The following is a 23,416-nucleotide window of genomic DNA, read 5'->3' on the forward strand; positions in this document are numbered from 1 at the left end:
TGGAAAGGATTTTAATTAAGTGAATTTTTTTTTTTTTTTTTTAAGCTCTAAGATGAATCAGGGTTCTTATTTTATCTTGTGTCATCAGTATTTGTCATCTGTGTTTTCTGACAAAGTTGCCACTTTTTGGGGTAGGGGAATTTGTGATTGAACCCAGGGGCAGTCTACCACTGAGCTGTGTCTCCAGCCCTTTTTATTTTTGAGTAGGGTCTTCCTGAGTTGCCCAGGCTGGCCTTGGATTTGTGATCCTCCTGTTTTAGCCTGCTGAGTAGCTAGGATTACAGGTGTGAGCCACTGCACAGAGTAATAACCTTTGATAAACTCATTTTGACTCTTAGTCTTGCCCATTTATCAAGTTTTATCAGTCTTTAGAAAGAACCAGTTTTGGCTCTGTTGACTTACTCTTTTTTCTTTGCATTGATTCATACTATAACCATAATTGTTTTCTTCAACTGTTTTGGTTTTGAGTCTTTGAAATCTGTTCAGTTTTTATAATTACATGTAAGATAGTTGGTCCTAGTCATGGGAGGGGTATTACTGGGGATCAAACTCATGAGTGCTCCACCATGGAGTATATCCCATCTATTTTTATTTTGAGATGGGAGTCTCTCTTAGTTGCTCCTGCTGACCTTGAACTTGTAATCCTCCCACTTTGGCCTCCTGAGTTTCTGGGGTTACAGGTGTAGCTGTGTCTTAATTTACTTTTCATCTCATGTTTAGAAATTTTGAGTATCTTACTCTGGTATAACCTGTGTACAAAAGGGAGTGATCCTTGTCTAGTTCCTTGTTCCTTTTGTCTGGAAAGAACGTCTTCCTTAGAAATCTCCTAGTAGATGATTCTTTGGTCTAAATCAAATCTGCAACCCTTATCCTAGTTATATTGGAAGTTTCAAAGCAAAACTGACCTTTTTAATCTCTGATGCGGCAGGAGACTTAGCAAGGAAGAAGATCGAAAGAAATAGTTGCTGGCTATGTAGAAACAGAAACTGCCCCAGGTGTACTAGAAGCAAATAGAAGAGACAGATAAAGGGTATTTGGGCATAATGAAAAGGCAGAGGTGAAATCCACCTCCCAGAGTCCCCTTAGAGTGATTGACATCTGACCTAAGTCTTATAGAATGTGTTACATGGGTGAGACAGAACATTGTAGGTACAGTAAACAGACTACAAAGGCAAGGAGTCCCTTTTTCTTTTCTTTTTTTTTTAAATAGTGAAACAACAGTTTGGGAGGGAATAATGGACTGATTTTGAGGGACGGAATCAAGGAAAATGAGCCGACGTGAGAGAAAAGTTGAAGGTGAAGGATGGGTCAACGAGAGATGTTTTGAAAGAACTTTGTGTCTTTGGGCCATAAAGAATGAGAACCAATGGTGGAATTAAGTCATCTCAAGAAATTGCTCTAAGGCTGGGGCTGTAGCTCAGTGGCAAAGCACTTGCCTAGCACATGTGAGACAGTGGGTTTGATCCTTAGCACTGCTTAAAAAAAATAAATAATATAAAGGCATGCTGTCTGTCTACAACTACAAAAAGAAAAAAAAAAAATTGCTCTTGTTCCAGAATTGGCTGAAGTTTTAAGGTAACCAATATCCTTGCCAGATCTTGGTACTTCCTTTCACTGAACACCCTGGAAAGCTCACTGAACCTCAAATGGAGCATTCTTTTCAGGAGACTTCTGCAGCTAGTTGCAAGCCACTTTGAGGTCAGGGCTTTTCATCAATATACCTTCAAAGTGACAGTTGTAAATTCATTAAAGTTGCTTCCTGGAGCATGTCAGGCCTTTGTGGGTACTGTAAATTGTTTTAAAATAAAACTCATTTCTGAGCCAAGGATGGTGGCATATGCCTGTAATTCCAGAGGCTGAGGCAGGAGGATTGTACATTCAAGGCTAGCCTGGGCAACTTGGTGAGACCCTGTCTCAAAATAAAAAATAAGAAGGACTGGGGGTGTCGCTCAGTGGTAGATACCCCTAGGTTCAATCCCCAGTACTGCAAAGCAAAACAAAACATTTCTGTCTTACGTTATCCTAAACAGGGTTTCTTCTGTCATTTTTATAAGCCATTTGATAGAAGCTTTCCAAAGTGATTCAGATTTTTTCCCATACAATTAATACCTTTTTTTCCCCCTTTTCTTTAATTTTTCCTTCTGGAAAGGAAGAGGAGGCTGCCAAGTGGGCCCGGGAAGAAGAAGAAGCCCAGCGTCGATTAGAGGAGAACCGACTGCGAATGGAAGAGGAGGCAGCCAGACTCCGGCATGAGGAGGAAGAGCGGAAGAGAAAAGAGCTGGAGCTGCAGCGGCAGAAGGAGCTCATGCGCCAGAGGCAACAGCAACAAGAGGCCCTGCGCAGGCTGCAGCAGCAGCAGCAGCAGCAGCAGCTGGCGCAGATGAAGGTAGAGCCCAAGACAGCAATGAGAGGAGCCACTTGCTAACCAGTTTTAGTTACTGTAGGTGCTGGTAGCATCAGTAGCAGTAAAACTGCATTTTCTTTACTATTGAATTTTACTGCTGAATGTTTTCTTCCTCAACAAAATAGAACACGGTGTATTTACTTTGAGTGTTTGATAAGAACGTAAACAAGAAAGAAATGAACAGAAGGGGCTGGAATGTAAGCAGCAATGCGGTGGGCGGATCTGTTTGATCCATAAATTTCATGGGGCTCCATGATTATTGAAGTGCCCATTCCATTACTAGTTAGCAAAACTGAGACAAAGATTAAAGGGGGAAAGCCAGCCCCTCGGAGTGCTCATGGACTCAAAGAATCGGCAGAATGCCAGCATCTGGTTATGTAAATGGGAACAGGGCTTGAACACAGTTGTCCATGGGTGTTTATTGAAAGTCATATTAAGAAATCGTGAACATAGGGTTATTTTAGGAGAGCTCAAAGCATCATTTGAATTAAGGAGAAAGTAAAGTCTGGGAGCCTAATAAAGAGGGTGTAATGATGGTGGTAAGACTCCGAATAATAGGGACTGGAGGTAGAAGACTTGGCCCGAGGCAAGCAAACAGCAGGCTGTCCCTCTGATTCTGAAGGACAAAGACAAAAGCCGAGTGGCTACCAGACAGTAAGGCCTTCAGCAGCTGGGAAAGTAGTGGAACTGTTAATGAAAATGGAAACTGGGAAAGGAGGAGCAGATTTTTAGAAGGTGCTGCATAACTTCATGCTAGGTCTGCAGTTGGCAGTAAAGTTTAGTCTCCCTGTTTTCAAAAAGCTCACAGGATAAAAGCATAAAGAGGAATTTAGAATATTTTGTGATGAGCGTAGGGTGAGAGATGGCATTAAGGCAGTAGTTATCTGAGTGTGGTAACCTGCTAACTCACTGGACTTGTAGTCTCTGGCCATTATACCGAAGATTACTGAGTGCAAGCCTGTAGGGGTGGAGCCCAGTGAGCTTGTGTTTTTACAAACTCTCCAGAGGAGTCTGACACTTGTGAGAAGCACTGCCCATCTGGGATACATGGGAAAGTTTCCTGAAAATGGTTCCTTCCCAACAGCCTTCAGGGAAGGAAAAATTTTCTAAGTTAAACATTCAGTATCAGGGATAGGTTGTGAGAGAGGAGTCAGTGTGAGCAGAGGCATGGAGTTTAGAAACACTGTGGAACATTTGGGGAAATTTAAAAAGCTGATTATTATTGCTGGAGTATATATGAAGTGTGAGTTGAGTATGGACAGGTTTCCTTGTGCTATGGACTATTCACACCCTGTTAAAGATTTAGTATTTAAAGGTGTGGAGAACACTGGAAACAACACCATCAGACTTGTAGGAAAGCTTAGTGGAAGATAAGACATGGAGGAAACAAAACTAGCAGACTAGTAATTGATAAGGGAGGAAAGATTTGATTCAAGTTTGGAAAGGGGAGGGGTCACTAATTATTGTGTGCTTGTTTTGCATCAGGCACAGTAGTGACAACTTTCCACGTGTTATATCATTTAATCTTTACAAAGTTTTCTTACAAAGTAGATATTGATACCTCTATTTACCAAAGAGGAAAAAGCTGAGAGGCTGAGTTCCTTGCCTTGGGTTTCCCTGAGGGTTGGTAGCAGATATCTTTGGCTCCTGAAGCCATGAACAGGATGACAGATCTTCTAAGAGTCTGCATCACAGGACACGGTGACTGATAGAATTTGGGTGTCGGGTACAAATTGACGGGTAATTTCTAGATCTTGTGTGTCTGGTTTTTGCCTCTTACCCTCTAATGAAGATTAGAAATATTTTGCAGGTAAACATTCTAAAAGAAGATGAACTCAAACAGCTTTATTGAGATAATTCACATTCCAATTCAAGTTAGAGTGTATGACTGGGTGATTTTTAATTTATTCACAGATATGTGCAACTGTTACATAATTGAGTTCAGAACGTTTTCACCACTCCTCTTCCGCCATCAGAAACCTTATTATGTCTTTTGATCTTGTATTCTACCCCTGACCTCCGCAACCCTAAGTTACCTCTAATTTACTTTCTGCCACCAGAGATTTGCCTATTCTCTATTTTGTGTGGCTTATTCCATCTCATATAATATTTTAAAGGTTCATCCATGTTGTGGCATGTAGAAACCTTCATTTTTATGGCGGCATAAATATTTTCTCATATGGGTATGCCACATTTTGTGCATCTGTTCATTTATTTGGACAGTTGAACTCTTTTTCACCTTTTGGTTATTGTGAATAATGCTCCTCTAAATATTCACGTATAAGCTTTTGTGTGGATGTTTGCTTTCATTTCTCTTGGGTATAAAACCTAAGAATGGAATTGTTGAATCAGATGATTACTCTGTGTTTAACACTTGAGGTAACTGCCAGACTCTTTTCCAAACCTTTTTACATTCCCACCAGCAGTGCACAAAGTTTTTGTTCTGCTTTACCCTGGAGAGCAGATCTGTGAAATACAGAGTATATGTTTTGTATGTATATATGTAGTGTGCGCCTGTGTATGTGTGCAAATAGATGGGGGTTAGTGGAGAGAGAATGTATATACACTGGGATTTTAGACTACATCTGTGGTTACAAGGAGATTGACTGCATCAGATCTCGAAGGTAGACATATTGGGTTTCCTTTTGGATCTTCTGCTTGATATTTGGGCATGGTAGAGCTCTTCTTGATCACAGGAACCAAAAAGGACTTTATTCCACAAGTCTCAGACTTATATTGAGAACATCAGCCTATCAGAGAGTAGACTACCAGGAAAGTCAGCCTATCAAGGAACAGTCTCCAGGGAGATACCAGGATTGCCTCATGTACAACAGCCAACCAGAGTTACTTCCTAAAACTTGAATATGAGTGCAGCTATGTCTGGCAAGCTGCCAGGCGCCATCTTAGAGATCAGGCCATGGTGCGGCTCTGGGACCCTCAGAGCCTGCCCCTGACAGGGCATCTCTGTTTTTATAGAGTCCCTTAGGTGGTAGTGCCAAGGTTGAAATCTGTCACCTTACATGATGTTGGTAGTGCCTTCCAAATGTGTTATTTCCTGGGGGGGAAAAGTTTCTGCTCAATTTTGCCTACATTGTGCCCACCTGCCTTCTCTCTGGTAGCTTCCCTCTGTAGCTTCCCCATCCCTTGCCCTACACAGGTGCATATTGAGAGAATGCCCTACTGCCTATCCTGTTGGGCAAAAAATATTAAGAGTTGATTATGTTTAGCAATGTTGAAGGCATTCATTTGTTCTTTGGCAATATGGAAGATGATTTAAACTGATGATACCTTTAAAGTCTAATTAGAATTATTTGTTGTTTTGTTTAAGAACCATAAGATGCTCCAAATTAAGGGGTATCATTTTCTGACCAAGAGGAACAAGGAATTGTCTTAGAATAACCAAGCTTTGAGAACTTGAGGTTTCAGGACCCACATGCTTAAATTATATTCTAGTCAGTAACTTTAAAGAATAGAGAAAAGTAGAATAATTATTGATCAAAAATAGCTAAGTGGGGCTGGAGAGATAGCTCAGTTGGTAAAGCGCTTGACTTGTAAGCACAAGGCCCTGGGTTCTATCCCCAGCACCACCAAAAAAAAAAAAAAAAAAAAAAATAGCTAAGTGTTCATGACTAGTGCTACAGCCTGGTTAGCAGTGACGTTCATTCCTAAAAGAGCAAGAACTACTAACTGGTCACCGTGGTGCACACCTCTAATCCCAGTGACTTAGGAGGCTGAGGCAGGAGGATCATGAATTCAAAGCCAGCCCCAGCAATGGCAAGGCACTAAGCAACTCAAATATTGTACATATTGTAAATAAAATACAAAATAGGACTGGGGATGTGGCTCAGTGATCGAGTGCCCCGATCAATCCCTGTGACCACCCTCCCCCCAGCCCCCGCAAAAGAAATAGAGTGAGAACTCTGCCTGCATCTCTCATTTTCTGCCTTCTCAAGTCCCACTTCAGAAATCTTGTCCCTAACCTGTTCCCTGGGTGGTAATACACCGTGTTCTTTGTTGCCTTCTTAGATTAAAAATTCTTAAGCCATTTTAGTCATTCTTTGGTTACTCCTTTCTCCTTGTGACTATATATTGTTGTATATGTCAATGCCAAGTGTAAAAACTTTGCCACCCAAATGGCAGAACAACTCTAAGTGTATATATGTGTGTTTTCAGTTGTTTTAAAAGAAACTTAGTTTGGGGCAATGACTAAACGGAAGCAAAAGAAGCAAACCAACTGAGAGAATAGTACGGGAAAGGAATGGATAAAGAATTTTGAAATTAATGTTTGTGAATGGAGTTGAGGGAAATCTGAATGTTCTAACTGTACATAATGCATTGCTGCCTTAGTTTCCTGTCCACATTTCCTCACGGACTCTCCTGCCTTCCTATTTTTGTTAGCTCCCCTCTTCTTCAACATGGGGCCAGCAGTCTAATACAACAGCTTGTCAGTCCCAGGCCACACTGTCATTGGCTGAAATTCAAAAACTTGAAGAGGAACGAGAACGGCAACTTCGAGAAGAGGTAAATTTTTCAAGTAAGAGTAGTCTGGCTAAATGGTATCCCAGAGGATCTAGAGTGCATTATGAGTTAGTAGTTTCTGAATACAGGGATTACTGTCAGAATTGCTCTGTGTCTGAATTGTATGTTCATTATTAACACTTCAGCCTATAATGTCAGCTTGGCAAATATTAAGGATCTAAAAACACTAGGATCAGGTAACATAGATGTACAGTTTTCGTAAGTATTTTTCTGTGTCTCTTGAGAATAGCCCCCAAATAAGAGAACATAGGTTGTTCAGAATCATGGGTGAGCTTTGTGTAAGTATCCTTTTGTAAATTTGATGTTTAAAATGGAAAATACATTTTCTCTAAAGGTTGAGTTCTTCAACTAGCATAGAAAAGCTTATGATGAAAATAATGTATTTCTGCTTTTAATTCTGTATCCTGAAGTTCATTAGAATGTGAGGGATACCAAAGATTAGAAAAAGTTGAGAGTAACAGTTCTTGATAGAGCTCTAGGGCAACATGAGTAATTCAGTAGACCTGCCATCAAGTACCTCATTTAGTGATTCACTCAACACATACTTCTTGGGTATCTCCTGTCTCACAGTCTAGGATGTTGCTGAGTGCAAAAGAGACAAAATTGTCTGCTTTCATGAATATACCCTCTAGTTGATGATAGATAGAAATTAAGGAAAACATGAAACCTACTGGAGGGTCAGAAGTACCAGAGAGAAAAATAACTCAGGAAAGAGGATGGGAGAGTGAGGGAGTCACAGGTGATATTGGGGGTGGTATGATGGATCATTTGCTGTGAGGTAGTGTGTTTTGGAAGGGCAACATGAAGTAACAAAGTACTGAAGAATGTGTTTTATGTGGGTTTAGTTTAAGATAGAGCAATCAAATTGCTGGAGAGTACAAGTTAGTGGTTTTTTTGTTTGTTTGTTTGTTGTTTTAATAGTGTTTCTTTTTTATTGTTTTTAAATTTTCTTTAAATTTTATTCATTTATTTATATGTGGTGCTGAGAATCGAACTGTGTCATACATGCTAGGCAAGCGCTCTACCACTGAGCCACAACCCCAGCCCCAAGTTACTGTTTTTGATTCACTGAAATAGGTGGTCACGGAGAGAGGTAGAAGTTGTCTTTGTGTGTTTATCATTAGTATGCTTGACATTATCCAGTGAGTTAAAATAATTCTATACCTTGAAAATTATCTTCCACCTTCATTTAAAAAGAAAAGAGGATTGAATTATTCTTCTGGAATCATCTTTCTCTAAAAGGCTAGAAATTGTTCAAGTAACTTTTGTTTCTATAAGTGAAAAATTAATAATAGTTGTAATGAATAAGAATCATGGGACACTCTCTTCCCCCAGCCAGTCTTCCCCAACTCTTTCCTTCCCTCCCCCATTCATTTTTTTTTGCCTCCCTGAAATTAATAATTAGTGTATTTTCATTTCATTAATTTTCATTGAACCTTTAATTCTTCCTATACCCTACAAAGGGTGTAAAATGCTACTCAGTACATATTTATCACATGGAGAAACCTCAGGATAAGGCTTTTTCGTTATTTTCCCCTGGAGGCTTTCTCTCTGGGACCCCCTCACCTGTTCCAGTGTGGACATTCTCAGTGCTATTCAACTGTCCATTCACCCCTCCTATCCCCCACCCTGAGACTGATTTTGAGTTTCTCCTGTGTTCCGCCTGTCTTTATAACTGTTTGATGGGTTTTTTTTTTCTCAATTTTGTCTTTCCTTCTGTTGAACTTTTAATATTTGTTATCTAGTTTAAATTTCTCTTTAGTACCAATTTTTCTCTTTAAGTATTTCTTTTTATGAGCTTTTTTGTTTTATGAAATGTACCATCTTACCTCTCTAAGGATTTTACTTGATGATAGCATTTTAAAAAATTTTTTTATATGTTTATAGACCTTTATTTTATACATTTATTTATATGTGGTGCTGACAGTTGGATCCAGTGCCTCACACATGCTAGATAAGAGCTCTACCATTGAGCCACAACCCCAGCCCATACTGATAGCTTTTTAAAAGCCAGTTTCTATTTTCCTTTGTTTTGTTTGCTTCTACTGAATTTTTTACATTTGTTTTGGTCTTTTTCTTTTGCCTTAGGAGCATATGACTTGATAGTTTTTTTAAAAGCCAGCTCTTATTTTCACTTCTTTGTTTCCATTTATTTTTGTATGTTTGTTTTGGTCTTGGCTTTTGTCTTAGAAACATGTGTAAATGTTTAATAATCCTGGGGTTTTTATTCATATTTACAAATTAGACACTAAAATGCTGATAGAAGTTTCTGATGTGTTTAACACCTTGGTAGTCTTCCCTGTAGTGGTTTCTCTCTGGGCTGTTCTGCTGGAGAAGTTGGGAATGCCTCCACCTATTGGTACCTGTAAGTGGGTCAGCTTCTGCATAGAATTATCTAGCAGTCTGGTTTGGCTTTTCCAAACAGAAAACTGAAAGGGTTTAGTTTTCTGCTGGGGTGAGAGAGAGCTGAGAGAGGCAGTCTGGGGTCCTTCTTATGTTTATAGACTTCAGCCAGTCTTCCTCTGGTTGAGATACTGAGCACCACCTGTTCCTGAACTTACTGTATGAATCTGCTCATTTCTGAGCTTCTTTTACTTAGGTTTCGATTTATTGGGTCTGTTACACCAGTTATTACTAACCTATCTACTTTCTAGCTTTTAAAATATGTTCGTTCTCTCTATACTTATTGGCTTATGCTTTTAAATAAACAGATATATTGATATATATTTATATACATATAAATGCAAATATACTGACATTTTTTGGGGGCTTTGGCAAGTAAAAACATGTATTTCATTTCTATGCTTAATCAAAATGTCCACTTAATTTTTAAGAAGTAATTTTGCATTCAATCTTTTTCTTCTCCTCTTATTACCTGTACCAGTTTATGCCTTTATTTGCAGCAAAAGAATTAACCCCTTCAAGTTGATATTCTTTAGCCACTGTATATTACCATTTTGTTTAATATGCTGGGTGTTTATAACTTACTGAAAACAGGAATCCTGAGGCAGCTTCTGTTCTTATGCAATAGCAAAGGCGTCAGCAAAGGGAATTGATGAAAGCTCTCCAGCAGCAGCAACAGCAGCAGCAGCAGAAACTCTCAGGTTGGGGGAATGTCAGCAAACCTGCAGGCACCACGAAGTCTCTTCTGGAGATCCAGCAGGAGGAGGCCAGGCAGATGCAGAAGCAGCAGCAGCAGCAGCAGCAACAGCAGCACCAGCAACCAAACAGAGCCCGGAATAACACAGTGGGTTCATTTTCCTAAGCTGTTCTTGTAGGGACTGGTGATAGTTTATCTTTTCTGACTCTCATGGACTATCTTGTTTTATTTTTTAAATATTGTTAATCATAATCCTTTTTCTCTCTTTTTTAACAGCATTCCAACCTGCACACCAGCATTGGGAATTCTGTTTGGGGCTCTATAAATACTGGTCCTCCTAACCAGTGGGCATCTGACCTAGTCAGTAGTATCTGGAGTAATGCTGACACTAAAAACTCCAACATGGGATTCTGGGATGATGCAGTGAAAGAGGTGGGACCTAGGAATTCAACAAATAAAAATAAAAACAACGCCAGTCTCAGGTAGGCTCAAAATGATGACATTTATGCACCTTGATTGGTTGGGAGGTGAAGGCAGTAGAAATGGGGTGTTTGAGGGACAGGGAAGGTACTTAGAGTTTTCATTCCTAAGCACATGAATTATAATTCTTAAACTATATCATAGTATATATTCATAATATGAGTTGTAATCATAATGAGCCGTAATTATGGTGATTGCTTTCCTACTCATAGAAACACATTTGTATTACTTGAGGCTCTTTCTGCTAAGCACTTAATCCATTGCTTCTCAGTGGTAACTACTTCTTAGTGGTAACTACTTAAGTATTAGGAATAGTTTAATTTTTTTTCATTTCTGAACATTTCTCCAAGTATTAGCACTTTAGACATCTTCGCATTTTTTTTTCTAAATTTGTATCTTTAAGTTATTGAGACTGTAATGAGTATTACAGATACCTCTGCAGTGACCTTAAACCTGTTTATTTTTATGGCAAATGAGTTACATTTCCTCTTCATCTTTCTTTCCTCAGTAGACAGTGTTGTTTAGTGTTTAAATACCTGAACTTAAATCCCAGTACCTACCACCTCTTAGCTGTGTGACCTTTGGGCCTTAGTTCCCTCATCGGTAAAATGAAGATGATAATAACAACTTCATGGGTATAGTTGTAAAGATATAATAAATATATGCAAAGTAGTTAGTAAAGTGCCTGGCACATAGTAAATACTTAATAAATGGTAGTGTTGTCAGATACTTTTTGATGAGGTCCTACTGTGTTATTAAAAGGGCAATAAATGTGTTAGTTTACTGAGCATCTTTGCCAGGCACTGTGCTCTAGCACCATTTTACAGATGAGGAAACTGAGGCTTAGTAAAATCAAATAACTTACCTAAGGACACATAGAAAGAATTTCATCATTTATATTCACAAACTAGCATATATTAGCTGAGGCTAGATTTTAAGAGGGTATCCCATCCAAATAGTTTTTTGAAGCCAAGAATTGGATTGCTAGACAGCCATCCCATATTGCCAAGACATTATTTATAGTGTTGTAGTATAATCATATAGTAACAGTTCCTGGGAATATAATATCGCCCTATTGTTTTGCTTTAGTAAATCCGTAGGTGTGTCTAACCGGCAGAATAAGAAAGTAGAAGAAGAAGAAAAGTTGCTGAAGCTCTTTCAGGGAGTAAATAAAGCCCAAGATGGATTTACCCAGTGGTGTGAACAGATGCTTCATGCCCTTAATACGGCAAATAACTTGGATGGTAAGAATTGGGGAGGGAATCCCAGCATGTGGAATGACAGAGCAGGACCCACAGATTGGCAGATTGGAATACTGGGTCAGAATTTAGGAGATGAAATATGAGGAGGTCAAGTCTGCACCTGTCATAAAAAACTTGACTCTTTAATAGTATTTATTACTATTACTAAGCTCAGATAGGTTATGGGTGATTATCAGAAAGTAGATGCCATCCTGTGCTCTCTTATTGATGTATAAGACAGAGGCCATAGTTCCCTGCAGTTCATTTCATGAGGGACTTTGCCAGCTATATCAATCCAAGAGAAGCTAACCTCATGTGGTGACCAAGGTCAGCCTGGGCAAGAGGAGTGAGGTGATGTGACATCATTCCATTCCTACTTTGGGGAGGGGGTAGGGATGGTGACAGAGCAAGGAGACTTATTTTGAGTGGGATACAACTATGTATGGAAGTGAAAAGGTTTCAGCACAATTTAAAGAAAAAGTGATTCATAGTCAGCTGTTTAGAGGACTCTTAGATGGACATAAATTCCCTTGTCTCATCCTTACTGTTGAAAGTAGATGGATGAGTGTGTACAGGTAGGAGGGTTTCCCATAATGAATAGAACAAGTTGAACTAGTTCACTCTGATAGTGAATCTGAAGCCAAGATCTATTAAAAACAACAGTAAAGGAATTGAAGGGTTCTTCTGCAGCACTATAGTAATATCTGATGGTCTGGAAGTCTACATAGAAAACAGTCATAAATAATAATGACTACCATCCATTAAGCACCTACCATGTGCTAGGCACTATCTAGGGATAAAACATCCCAGTAAATTAATTTTTGTAGTAATCTTTAAAGATACCTTTACAAGGTAGGTGATATTATCCCCATTTTATAAATTAGGAAACAGAGGCTCAGAATGGTTAAGTAACTTATCAAGGTCACACAGTCAGCAGATTTCAGCATCAGGTTTTAAACTCATGTCCATCTAACACTGGTACTTGGGCTTTTTCTCCAGTACCACGCTATTTGCAGTTTCCATTTGATTTCTGTCAACGTATCTCAGTGGATTATAAGTTCCAGGAGGATATAGGTTATCTTTAGTATTTATTGTTGTGCCTGGCACACACCTTAGTACTTAGTTAATATTGATTGAATGAACCCCCAAATCATTTGAGTATTGGACAAGTAACTGTCACAACCATATCACTTAGTGAAATTAAGCACACATAATTTTTGGCATCTTGATAACATGTTTTTCACTTCAACAAGAAATGTAAAGATTAAAGAATACTTAGCATAATAGCTGCACACCTTTGAAGTTTATCATTAACATCTGTTTTAGATGTGGCACTGTATTAAAACCTGAAACTGATTTTTTCCTATGTGGTATGTAATTATTTCATCATTACTCTTTACTACTTCTCCCTTCCCATATTGCAGTTCCCACATTTGTTTCTTTCCTGAAAGAAGTAGAATCTCCTTATGAGGTCCATGATTATATCAGGGCCTATCTAGGAGATACTTCTGAGGCCAAGGAGTTTGCCAAGCAGTTCCTTGAGCGTCGTGCCAAACAAAAAGTCAACCAGCAACGTCAGCAGCAGCAGCAGCAGCAGCAGCAGCAGCAGCAACAACAGCAGCAGCAGCAACAGCAGCAGCAGCAGCAACAGCAACAGCAACAGCCACCACCACAGGTATAACATTATCTAGTGTATGAAGTATCTCTTCAAGTCTTAAAGCTTTTGAATGTTGAGTAACCAGAGAAATGAAAATTAAGGCAAAGATTCCATTTTTGTACATCCAGTAACCAAAACTTTTTGAAGTATGTAGACTTCATGTTTTCAATCTACATATCTGGAGACCTTTGCTTATATCCCAGCTAGCGAATACAACCATTTATTCTATACTTGGCATCCCAGTCTCATTTTTTTTCTTGATTCCTATATGCATCTTAGTCTGCAAATTTCAACATGTCACAGACCCAAAAATTAGGGTTTTCTGGCTCAATATGAGACCTGTGCCCAGAATTGACAACTCTGTGGCATGCCAGACACATCACATATTGTTGATGGGGTTGTAAAAGATATAGACAGTCATCACTCATGGTAGTTTTATTGCATAAAGTTTCTGCGAATACTGAATCATTGCTCCTGAAAAATATACAGCATTAGATTCCTGTGAGCCTTTGGTCACATTATTTTCATCATCCAATCAATACATACTCTGGTTTAATATGTGTTTCTCTTTAAAGATACCTTATTTAATGTTCGTTGACTTGGTAACATTGAACTCTGCCAGTAGCTCTGTAAGTCATAGCTGTAGTGAAGCTTATCTAGCACACGTTTTCTCCAGAAGGTGCAGCACACCCCAGAGCACCAACTACCACTTAAGCATCATACTTGGGACATTTTAAACAATGAAATCATTAACAAAAAGTGCAAAAATGTGAAAAATACAGTACTAAGTAATCTAAAAAAGATGCCTGTGTGGAGGAAATGAGGAAAGGATATTTCCCTGTTTTATTTCAGCTGGGAATGTTTGCATTGAGGGTCTCAAATGTGCTCTGCACATGTCCATAATGCTTTTGAGTATTGATTTTAAGGTTACAAATAAATTTTAGAAAACCAGTGAAGTCATAAATGTGAACTCTTTGAGGATCAGTTGTATATTTTCTGAAAGAGAAGTTGGCAAGGCTCATAGGCATAAAAATATTAATATCCTCAAATCCTCTAATTCTTTTACTAGAGATGATAAGTATTTGTCTATAGGTCACATCTGGAAATACAGAAGATACAGTGAAGGGCAAGACATTTTGAGTCCAAGTTGCATAGGTAGGCTGGTGGGTGAATGAAGAAGTGAAAGGTGTTAGTCCTGGGCCAACACTAGGAAAGGTCACCGAAGAGAAGGCATCAGGTGGTAGTGCAGAAGGGACCTAGGTCTATAAAGTGACCACCAGGGCTGAGGCCAGAAGGTGGAAGCCCAGCAAATGCAAAGGGCTGGTGGATTATCAGAGTCTGACCAGCTTATGGGAAGTATATGGAGCCAGATCCCTCCAGAAATTGCTGATAGGAATGTTGTACAAGACTTTTAACCTTTTTTGGTAATCTGCTATTTGGTCTTTGGCCTATCCTCTGATTTGGGAGACCTGCTTTGGGTAGGTGAAGGGTATACATTGCCACACTGCATTCTGGTTCATGATTGTTTGTTGTATATTTCATTTCCTAGGGTGGTACAGGCCATGTATGCTAGAGAACTTGTGACAGCTCTGCTGGCATAGTAGGGAAAAGACCTGGAGTTCCCAGGAAAGGCTTTGTGGAGACATCAGCTTATGTGGGATATCGAATGCAAATGAGGAACTGGTGGCTCAGTGGCCTACTCTCAGTCTCAGTGGTGCCAGAACCTTGATAGACCTTTTATTTTCAAACTCACACTTGATAAGGTGAAAGCATATCAGCCTTCTCTTAGGGCAGCCACTTCTGCATCTACTGTGTATTCTCAGCTATGCTGTCTCATTTCACAGGACTCTGTGTGGGGGATGAACCACAGTACACTCCATTCAGTATTTCAGACCAATCAAAGCAACAACCAACAATCCAATTTTGAGGCTGTGCAAAGTGGTAAAAAGAAGAAAAAGCAGAAGATGGTCCGAGCAGATCCCAGTTTATTAGGTGAGCACAGGCCCAGAGCCCTAGCTGGGCGGTGAGGAGTATAGCTAATAACAGTGATCAGATGGGAGTCTTTGTGGTGTTTCTTGTAAAGATTCAAGATATGTTATAAAGATATATATTTGGGGGTGGGTACTGGCGGTTAAACCCAGGGGTGCTTAACCACTGAGCAACATCCCCAGCTGTTTTATCTATCAATTTATTTATTTTTAATATTTTATTTAGAGATAGGATCTAAGTTGCTGAGGCTGACCTTGAACTTGTGATCCTCCTGCCTCAGTTTCCTGAGCCACTGAGATTACAGGCTTGTGCCACCTTGCCCAGCAAGATTTATTTTTTAAGTAGTTCAAAGTAAATAGCCAGTATTTGCTGGTTATCTTAGTGCCCAGTAAGAATCTGTGACTCAATGTGCCGTTGGAGTAAGAAAACTTAATGATACTTTAAACTTCAAAGCATTGTTTCATGTTTAGTATATGGTTTTCCCTGGAGGGCCTTTTGGTTTAGTTGGAAAATAGTAATAATGGAAAATAGCAAAAATAATTAGAAACTTTGGTTCCAGTTTATGTTTATTTTGTTTACTTTGTTGGAAGCAAGCCATAAGTCTGATCAGGTGTTCAAAGAACAAATATTTGTTGGTATCTACTATCAGTATCTTAACACTCTCAGAATGACTCTTCATTGTGAGGTAATATCTCAGTTCTCCTACTGAGCAGACCAAGACCCAGGAAATTTAGGATGTTGCCAGTGGTACAGCTTTGAGTGGTGGTGCTGTGGTTTGCTTTCTGCTTTTCTGTGTTATGTTCAGCTATTCTTGTCTAACATTAAGGACTAGTGTCTTCATATGAGGCAATTTCCTGAAAAGATAACATCTGAATTGGGATTTTGGAAGACTAGTAGGAAAGATGAGAATGGTGTTTCAGGAAAAACAAGCCTTCTAAGCTGCCTGTTTTGTAAATTGGCCAAACAGCTATGAAACTAAAATTATTTTCTATTTGTCAGTGTAAAATAGGCTGTTAGAAAATCATGTTTGTAATAGAATGAGTCTATTGGCAGAGCTGGCAGTTTGGAATGTTTGCCCAGTGTGGAGGCCAACTAGTTAACAGGCTGCCACATAGACTGTTAAAGATAAATGATAACTAGGAGTAGGGTCTTGGCAGTGAAGATGGGAAGAGTTAGATTAGGTGGACTTCAGAAACTGAGAGCATAGAATCAGCTGGCCAGGGAGAGCGGAAAGGTTTCTGGCTTTGGGGGCAAGATGATTGGTGTGACCAGTTGTTGAAATATGATGAGCTCTGGGAGTGGAGCAGGCATGGGCCAAGTGAGAAGGGTGAAGTGTTGGGGGCTGAGTGGGAAATGTCTGTGTGATGTAAGATGGGAAGGCCTGCATGGGAGAACTTGGTATCTGGCAAAGAGGCAGGTGTGGTCCTCCTCTGCCTTAGGGAGGATCCTTGCTTGCCTCCAGAGGATTCCTGCCTTGAGGGAAACATCATGCCAGTCACAGACTCCTGACTTTGAGGAATGCCCTTTGTGAATAGTGACTCAACGCTGGGTTTGGGGACATTGAGATCTGGTGAAATTCTGTTTTCTTCTGTTTGTCCTGCCTGTCTTTAAAGTTAATGGTAAAGGTGGATACAATATTTTATTCAGTTTGGACAGAAATAGGTGGACAGATTTCTAACTGTGGGTTCTAACTAAGAGGACCTGGCAGTTTAGCTTTGGGACTTGAGAGATGCTGTCAGGGATAAAAGGTCCCTCTGCAAATGAGGTCTGACTGGATTAAGTATTCCATTGTATTCCTATCCTCCACTGCAGACCTGGGAAAGGAAGAGAGTTAAAGATCCCCCTGTAAGTGAGTGGGAGATGGGTAGGTCCCCTAGAGTAAAGTTTAAGGACTCTGTAAATCTCAAAGGGGAAGGAAAGCAGACAAACAAATAAAGAGTTGAATACCATTCCATGAAATTCACTGTTCAACTAAGCCTCCTTATGAAAATTCCTCTGATAATTGCTTATCTCTGCCTCATGCCTCTCATTTCCATTTATTACTTTTTAATTTTTATTTTCCTTGTAGATTTACTGTTTGACAAAACTTAGTAACTACTCATCAGTCTCAACTTTCTCATGCATAAAATGGGGAAAAGTGTTTCTAATTTGATCTGTAAGTACCCAGTGAAGGAGGAGCCAGCAGAGGGAGCCCCACCTTGTTTTACTCCTCAGTGTCCTCTCTTATACTCTGATTCTTAGAATTCTCAGCAGCCTGCACTTGGATTTTAATACCCACACACAGTGCATTTTCTGCCCATCAGGCTTTCCTATGAGAACAACCTCACAAGCCTTAAAGAAATCATGTGAGTGAGTCTGAGCTGAACCTATCAGGAGTGGTCCGTAGAACCAGGCCTGGTGGGGTAGTCCTCATTTGTGTCACCTTGCCTCTGTCATGGGGAAGGTGGGCACACACCTTACCGTTTTTTTGTTTTGTTTTGTTTTGGTTTTTGACAATTAAACAAGATCATGTCTGCTAATCCTAGCCTCATAATCAACACACAGCATCAAGTAATTAGCTTTTTATATTTTGCTACAGACTTGTCCCTTCCTGTCTTTGTGTGATTAAAATAAATTTTTAGTTTATTTTTTTTAATTACATTTTTACTTGTGTTAATATAACTCACTGTTTTCTATCACATGTCATGTGAACACTGACCTTTCACTATGTTCAAGGGAAAGAAGGTCTTGCAGGTCACAGGCCCACAGTTGATGGGGACTCTCAGGTGGGTTTGGAGCCCTAGCTTCTCTCTGTGTCAATACTTGTCAGCAGCTTGGACCACAGCTTCCTTGGTTAGGCAAGCTTATTTTTTCAAACGATGATTTATTTTAGTCAGTTAACTAAGCTGTTTTATTATGTAATGTGTTTTTGTTTGTTATAGGAACATTTCAAATGTGTGTTTGTTTGAAAACTTTAATATTGAAGAACAGAAAAGAGGGTGTGAAAAACCTACCCAATACCAGCAGAACCTGCCAAACAGAACACAGACCAAACAGTCTATGAAATGAACTGTTACTTTGTGATTCTGGGGCAGGTTTTTCTTTTGGAATGGAGGGCATCGCCTGTTTGCTTTTGGTTTTCAGACAGCAACTGAAACACTTTGGGTTTATGTAGGGCAGAGCTATAACTCCAAATTTAAAAGCCCTGTTCATGATCATCTTTATCAAACTTTGATTATAGACTTTGTTTAAATTACATGCAACTTGTGGTATTAGATTTTGAAGTGTCAGTGGTGTTGGTGAGCACTGCCTGTGGCCTCTGTGTGTATACGTGTGCTACTTTTTCTAAGCCAAATTCCATTTGGGTTTATCAGCTATGGCTAACTGAAATCCCTTCCTTTGTAAGCCTCCTTGTCTTCCTCTGCCTCCCTTTACCACCCCTGCCGTAGATTCAAAACCAAACTCATATTCCAGCCCACTGCCTAGCGTTTGAGCTGCTTGGTTGTCTGGGCGTGCACTCATACCTAATTGTTTTCCTCAGGGTTTTCAGTCAATGCATCATCTGAACGCCTCAACATGGGTGAAATCGAGACTCTGGATGACTACTGAACAGCTGCCAGGCACTCGCCTCCCTCTCCTCTCTGCCAACCATGGATTCTCCACCTTTGGACACAACACGTACTCATCATTTACTCTCTATCACTCTGCAACAAATCACAGAACCGATCATCTCAGGCTTTTTCTTCTAGCCCCTTGTGTCCAAGATTCCTTAAACCGTTTTTGTTGGTGAGCATCTCAGACTGTACACAAGTGGACCAGACCCTGTGTCAGGGGTGACAGGTGGGATTGCTCCCCAGCAAGGCTGATCTTGGCAGCACATTTTCACTGTGCCGTGATTTCATCTACTTCCTCCCAGAGAGTATGTTGGGATCTGCCAAGAGCAGCTTACTTCTCTTGTCACTTTTCCCCTTCTGTTTTGTTTTATCTTCTTTTTCCCCCCCATAAGGGCAAAAGGTCTAACTGGTGCAATCATGAAGAGAGTTAATGGTTGACAGACATTGGCCAGCAACAGAACACCCCATGGACTGTGACTCAAGTGTCCTCGGAGACAGCCAGAGCTTTCCCAGTCTGGAGGTTGCATTGCCACTGCTAACTTCGGATTGCATCACGGAGGCCCCGATTGGGTGGAGTTTAGGTTGATTGGTTTGATGTTGCACACCCCTTGCCTGTTCTTTCCGAACATCCTTTCGGAGAAAGGATTTATGTTTTTCTTCATTAGATAGTGACTTCTGAGCAAGCTGACTTCTCCCCTGGCATACTCCACCCTGATTGGACAAAGGAAACCCTATGGCCTGGGAGAGGGACTTATTCTTAATTTTTCTTTCTTAAAAAAACTGATTTTTTTTCCCATAAATATTTTTACTTCAGAGGACTAGGACCAGTTTGTTTTGGGCCCTTCTGCTGAAAATTTGTCTCGTTTAAGAGGCAGCTAGGATCTTTACCATATGTATGAATTTGTATAATTTCATTTTGAATAGGGATAAACTTTCGCTTCTGATAAAAGCCCGGAATTTCATCTGGTTCCTCAGAGCAATTGCGTGTGTGTATTGCTGTGGCCCTGAACAGGTTTTGTTTAAAGATTCTGGGATGGCAAGTTGCTTGCCTTTTCTGAAAAGAGAACATACAAAACCTGACCGTATGTAAGACCTTCATCCATGGAAACCACTACACAGGAGGAAGCAGTGGGATGGAGGGGTGGGTGAGAATGGGGTGGAGAAGCCTGCTCTGGGCTCTGGTGCTGGCCTCCTCGCACCCTGTCTCTTCAAGTAGATCTGTACTTGAGCTCTATTTATAAACAAGCACTCCTCCTGCTGCCACCCCGCTCCCCCCCCCCCCCACACACACACACAACATCGCCCAGAATGGCCAGTCGCACCTTGGAGGGGAGCTGTGGGCTGGCTGTGCCTGTGAGAGGTGCCGTGGTGGGGCAGCGGCCAGGTGGAGCACCTTTCCTTTCTGTCATCTGCGCCTGGAGGAGGCTGGAGCTGCTCCGAGAGCAGTTTAGTTTTGGAGGATTATATTTTGTTTCTATTTTTATTATTTTGGATCACCATTCTCCCTCTCCTCTCTTGCCTCCCTCCCTCCTAAACATGTACAATAACTATACAGAGACTGCTACAAACTTGTATATAGTTTTTGGATCAAATAGCATGAGGAGATGGGGACCGTTAAAATTTGGGACTCCTACTCTCCTTTGCTTTGTAAATTCAAAAGTGGGGGGTGGGGAAGAGGGATAGTTAAAATGTTTACAAAACTTTAAGCTCCCTCGGAACTTTTGCCAGTGTGGAGGAAAAATAAAAAAGAACTTAAATAAAATGTGGTTGGTTCTCTCTGAGTGTACCCCTTGTACCCCTCCTTGTCGAGGCTGTTTTACACTAAATCATTCCCTTTGGCAGCATGGAACAGCTCCAAGCCACAGTGAGCGCCCAGGACTTGGAGGTGACTCTCCCTGCCAGGCTGTGGAGCACTGGCTGGGTATGTACTGGAGAACAGAGCTCAAGGTAAACATGGGTGAGTTGATCAGTGGCATTCCTCCTCTGACTGACTTTCTGCCTCCCTGTGGATCTGCTCCCGCCCTCGACCACAGACACACACCCTCTGAATGTGCCCCAGCCAGAGCTGGCCATATTTTTCTGAAGCAGACTGCTATGTATTCAGGAAAAATAAAAATTAAGTTTTTAAAAAATTAGAAGTGGAGTGGGCAGATGAGCAGAACAAAAGTCAGTTTTAGTTATGGAACATTCCATTTGCTTAGTCAGGAAACTTGTTTCTGTCTGAGGACTTTGCTGCTCAGCAAAATGAAACTGGTCTGGTCAGGCGTGTTTCTGTCTCAGCTCTGCCCTCTATGCCCACCTTTGCTTATGGCCACCACTCTCACCTCTTCTACAGAGGTTTTTCCTTCACTCCTCCTGCATTTCGTTGTTGTTTGTTATTGTTTTGTTTTTGCTGGGAGAGGGAGGTTTGCTGGGGATGGAACTCAGGACCTAGTGTGTGCTAAGCACACACTCTGCCACTGAACTCTACACCCCTAGACCCTTCCGAAGTTTTAGAGTCGTCCCTTGGTATCCACAGGGGATTGGTTCCAGAACTCCACAGACAACAAAACCTCACCTTCCTAAAGTATGCACGTCCTGGTGGATATTTCGAATCCTTTCTAGATTGCTGTTGATGCCTAGCACAGTGTAAACGCACTGCAAGTAGTTGTTACACTGTGCTGTTTAGGGACTAATGAACTGAAAAGGTCTGCACATGTTCAGTACAGAGGCAGTCCCAACCTTTCCAGTCAAGGTAGCTGCCTCCAAGTGTACAGAACCTGCACATTCTGAGGACCAGCTGTGTTTGTACATTATTGTTTACAATTCTGAGATTTAAAAAATGTTCCATTTGATTATGGAGACTTTCCTCAAGATAGTTCATGTTCTGGTCACCATTGCTGCATAGCAAATGGCCTCCAAATTGGCTGACAACAACTTCATTTGTTGGTAATTTTGTGGTTGGGGAATTTGGGAAGGATGGTTCTTTGCAGAGTCTCCTGTGGTTGTGGTCAGATGTCAGCTGGGGCTGCTTTTGTATAAGGGCTTAACTAGTGAGGTGGGCCCTCCAAGGCAGCCCACTTGTATGGCTGGCAGTTGATGCTGGCTGTGGACTGGAAGTCTCTCCATCCTCTTGAGGTGGTAGCAACTTGTGGACGTCCCCAAAAGAACCAGGCGGAAGCAGTATTACCTTTTCTGACCTATGCTCAGGAGCAACATAGGGTGCTTCTGTGATGCCTTATTCAGATTCTAAGAGTGGGAGGGTGGAACATAGACCTCTTACACCTGCTTGGTGGAAGGTAAGGTGACCTTGCAGATGAGCAGCAGTTCTCTTTCGAGGAAAGCGACTGCATAAAATGAACTCAGCCATCTGCATCAAGCACTTTATTTTCATTGACTTCAAGACAAAATGTTTTTTTGTTGTTGTTGTTTGTTTTATTTCAGGATGGATCTGATAATTCTGGTCTTAATTTAAATAATCTTTAGGGCAACCATTTTATTTACATATACATACACATACATGCTCTATTTTATATATAGGATGTATATTACACTGTATTTTAAAATTGACCTGGTGACAAAATTGGCAACTTTATACAAAATACCTCTATCTGCATTGTAATAAAGATAATGTGACTAATGAAACAAAAGTGGTCCTTTGAAACCTTTGAAGTAGAATTTTGGCAGGAGAACAGCTGACCTGCAGGGTTAACCAGGAGCAATAGAGCACACCCTACCTGGTACTTAGACCCACAACAGAAGCCTGTCTCAGGTGCCTTTGGTCCTGCTTGAGTTCAGTCTACTCTGGAGAGGAAGCTGCAATGCTTGCAGAGACTTTGGGGTCTGGGAACACTGGAATAGCCAGATGTGCAATGCTCATTTTACAGATGTTAGATTCCCTGAGAACAATGGCCATGTATGACTTTTGCTTTTATTAGTTCTGGACTGGGAGCCCAAAGACACCAAGAGGAAAGTTTCAGCCATAAGTTAACAAGTGGGAATGTTTCACAACTGAAGTATCAGCCCTAGCTATGCTTCGTTTGGTGGGAGAAACAGTGCATCAGTGCTGGGAAGGAAGAGAGGGGAGCTGCTAATCTGCTCTACCCTACAAGCTGTTGTCTCCTCCCCCGCCATTGCTGCAAAGTGGTGATGTCATGGGGATGGAACTCAGAATGGCTTTGACCCTTGGTTCAATGCAGCTGAACTTATGAAGCAGAGAGTGATTTCTTAAAGATTGTTTGCTTTTCCTCCCAATGTTGGAGTGGTCAGTGGGCAGCAGATGCTTTTTGCTCTACATGAGCATGAGAAGTAGTCCTGAAGATGTTCAGTGGCCCAATATTGGGTTTGGTTGTATATAACAGAAGACATCAGGCAGCAGCGACTTGAGTTGGTTTATTTTTCAAGTGGAATCAGAGGTCATTGGTTCAAGGCTCA

The 23,416-nt window shown here is 40.7% G+C and overlaps 1 protein-coding gene across 4 annotated transcripts in view; it reads left to right on the top strand.

Moving 5' to 3' along the window:
* Window positions 1–19,979, top strand: part of Gigyf2 (GRB10 interacting GYF protein 2) — a 120,425-nt gene extending 100,446 nt beyond the window's left edge. For all 4 annotated transcript variants that reach the window (XM_047543342.1, XM_047543340.1, XM_047543341.1 and 1 more), the window contains 8 exons: window positions 2,150–2,386; window positions 6,803–6,925; window positions 9,975–10,190; window positions 10,320–10,525; window positions 11,613–11,767; window positions 13,189–13,439; window positions 15,266–15,413; window positions 18,931–19,979. In XM_047543342.1, coding sequence (XP_047399298.1) covers window positions 2,150–2,386; window positions 6,803–6,925; window positions 9,975–10,190; window positions 10,320–10,525; window positions 11,613–11,767; window positions 13,189–13,439; window positions 15,266–15,413; window positions 18,931–18,998 — 1,404 coding nt within the window. In that variant the 3' untranslated portion in view covers window positions 18,999–19,979. The remainder of the gene's footprint in view (window positions 1–2,149; window positions 2,387–6,802; window positions 6,926–9,974; window positions 10,191–10,319; window positions 10,526–11,612; window positions 11,768–13,188; window positions 13,440–15,265; window positions 15,414–18,930) is intronic.
* The last annotated feature ends 3,437 nt before the right edge of the window (window positions 19,980–23,416 follow it).

This window comes from Sciurus carolinensis, chromosome 3, assembly GCF_902686445.1.
Source record: "Sciurus carolinensis chromosome 3, mSciCar1.2, whole genome shotgun sequence".
Taxonomy (NCBI): Eukaryota; Metazoa; Chordata; class Mammalia; order Rodentia; family Sciuridae; genus Sciurus; species Sciurus carolinensis.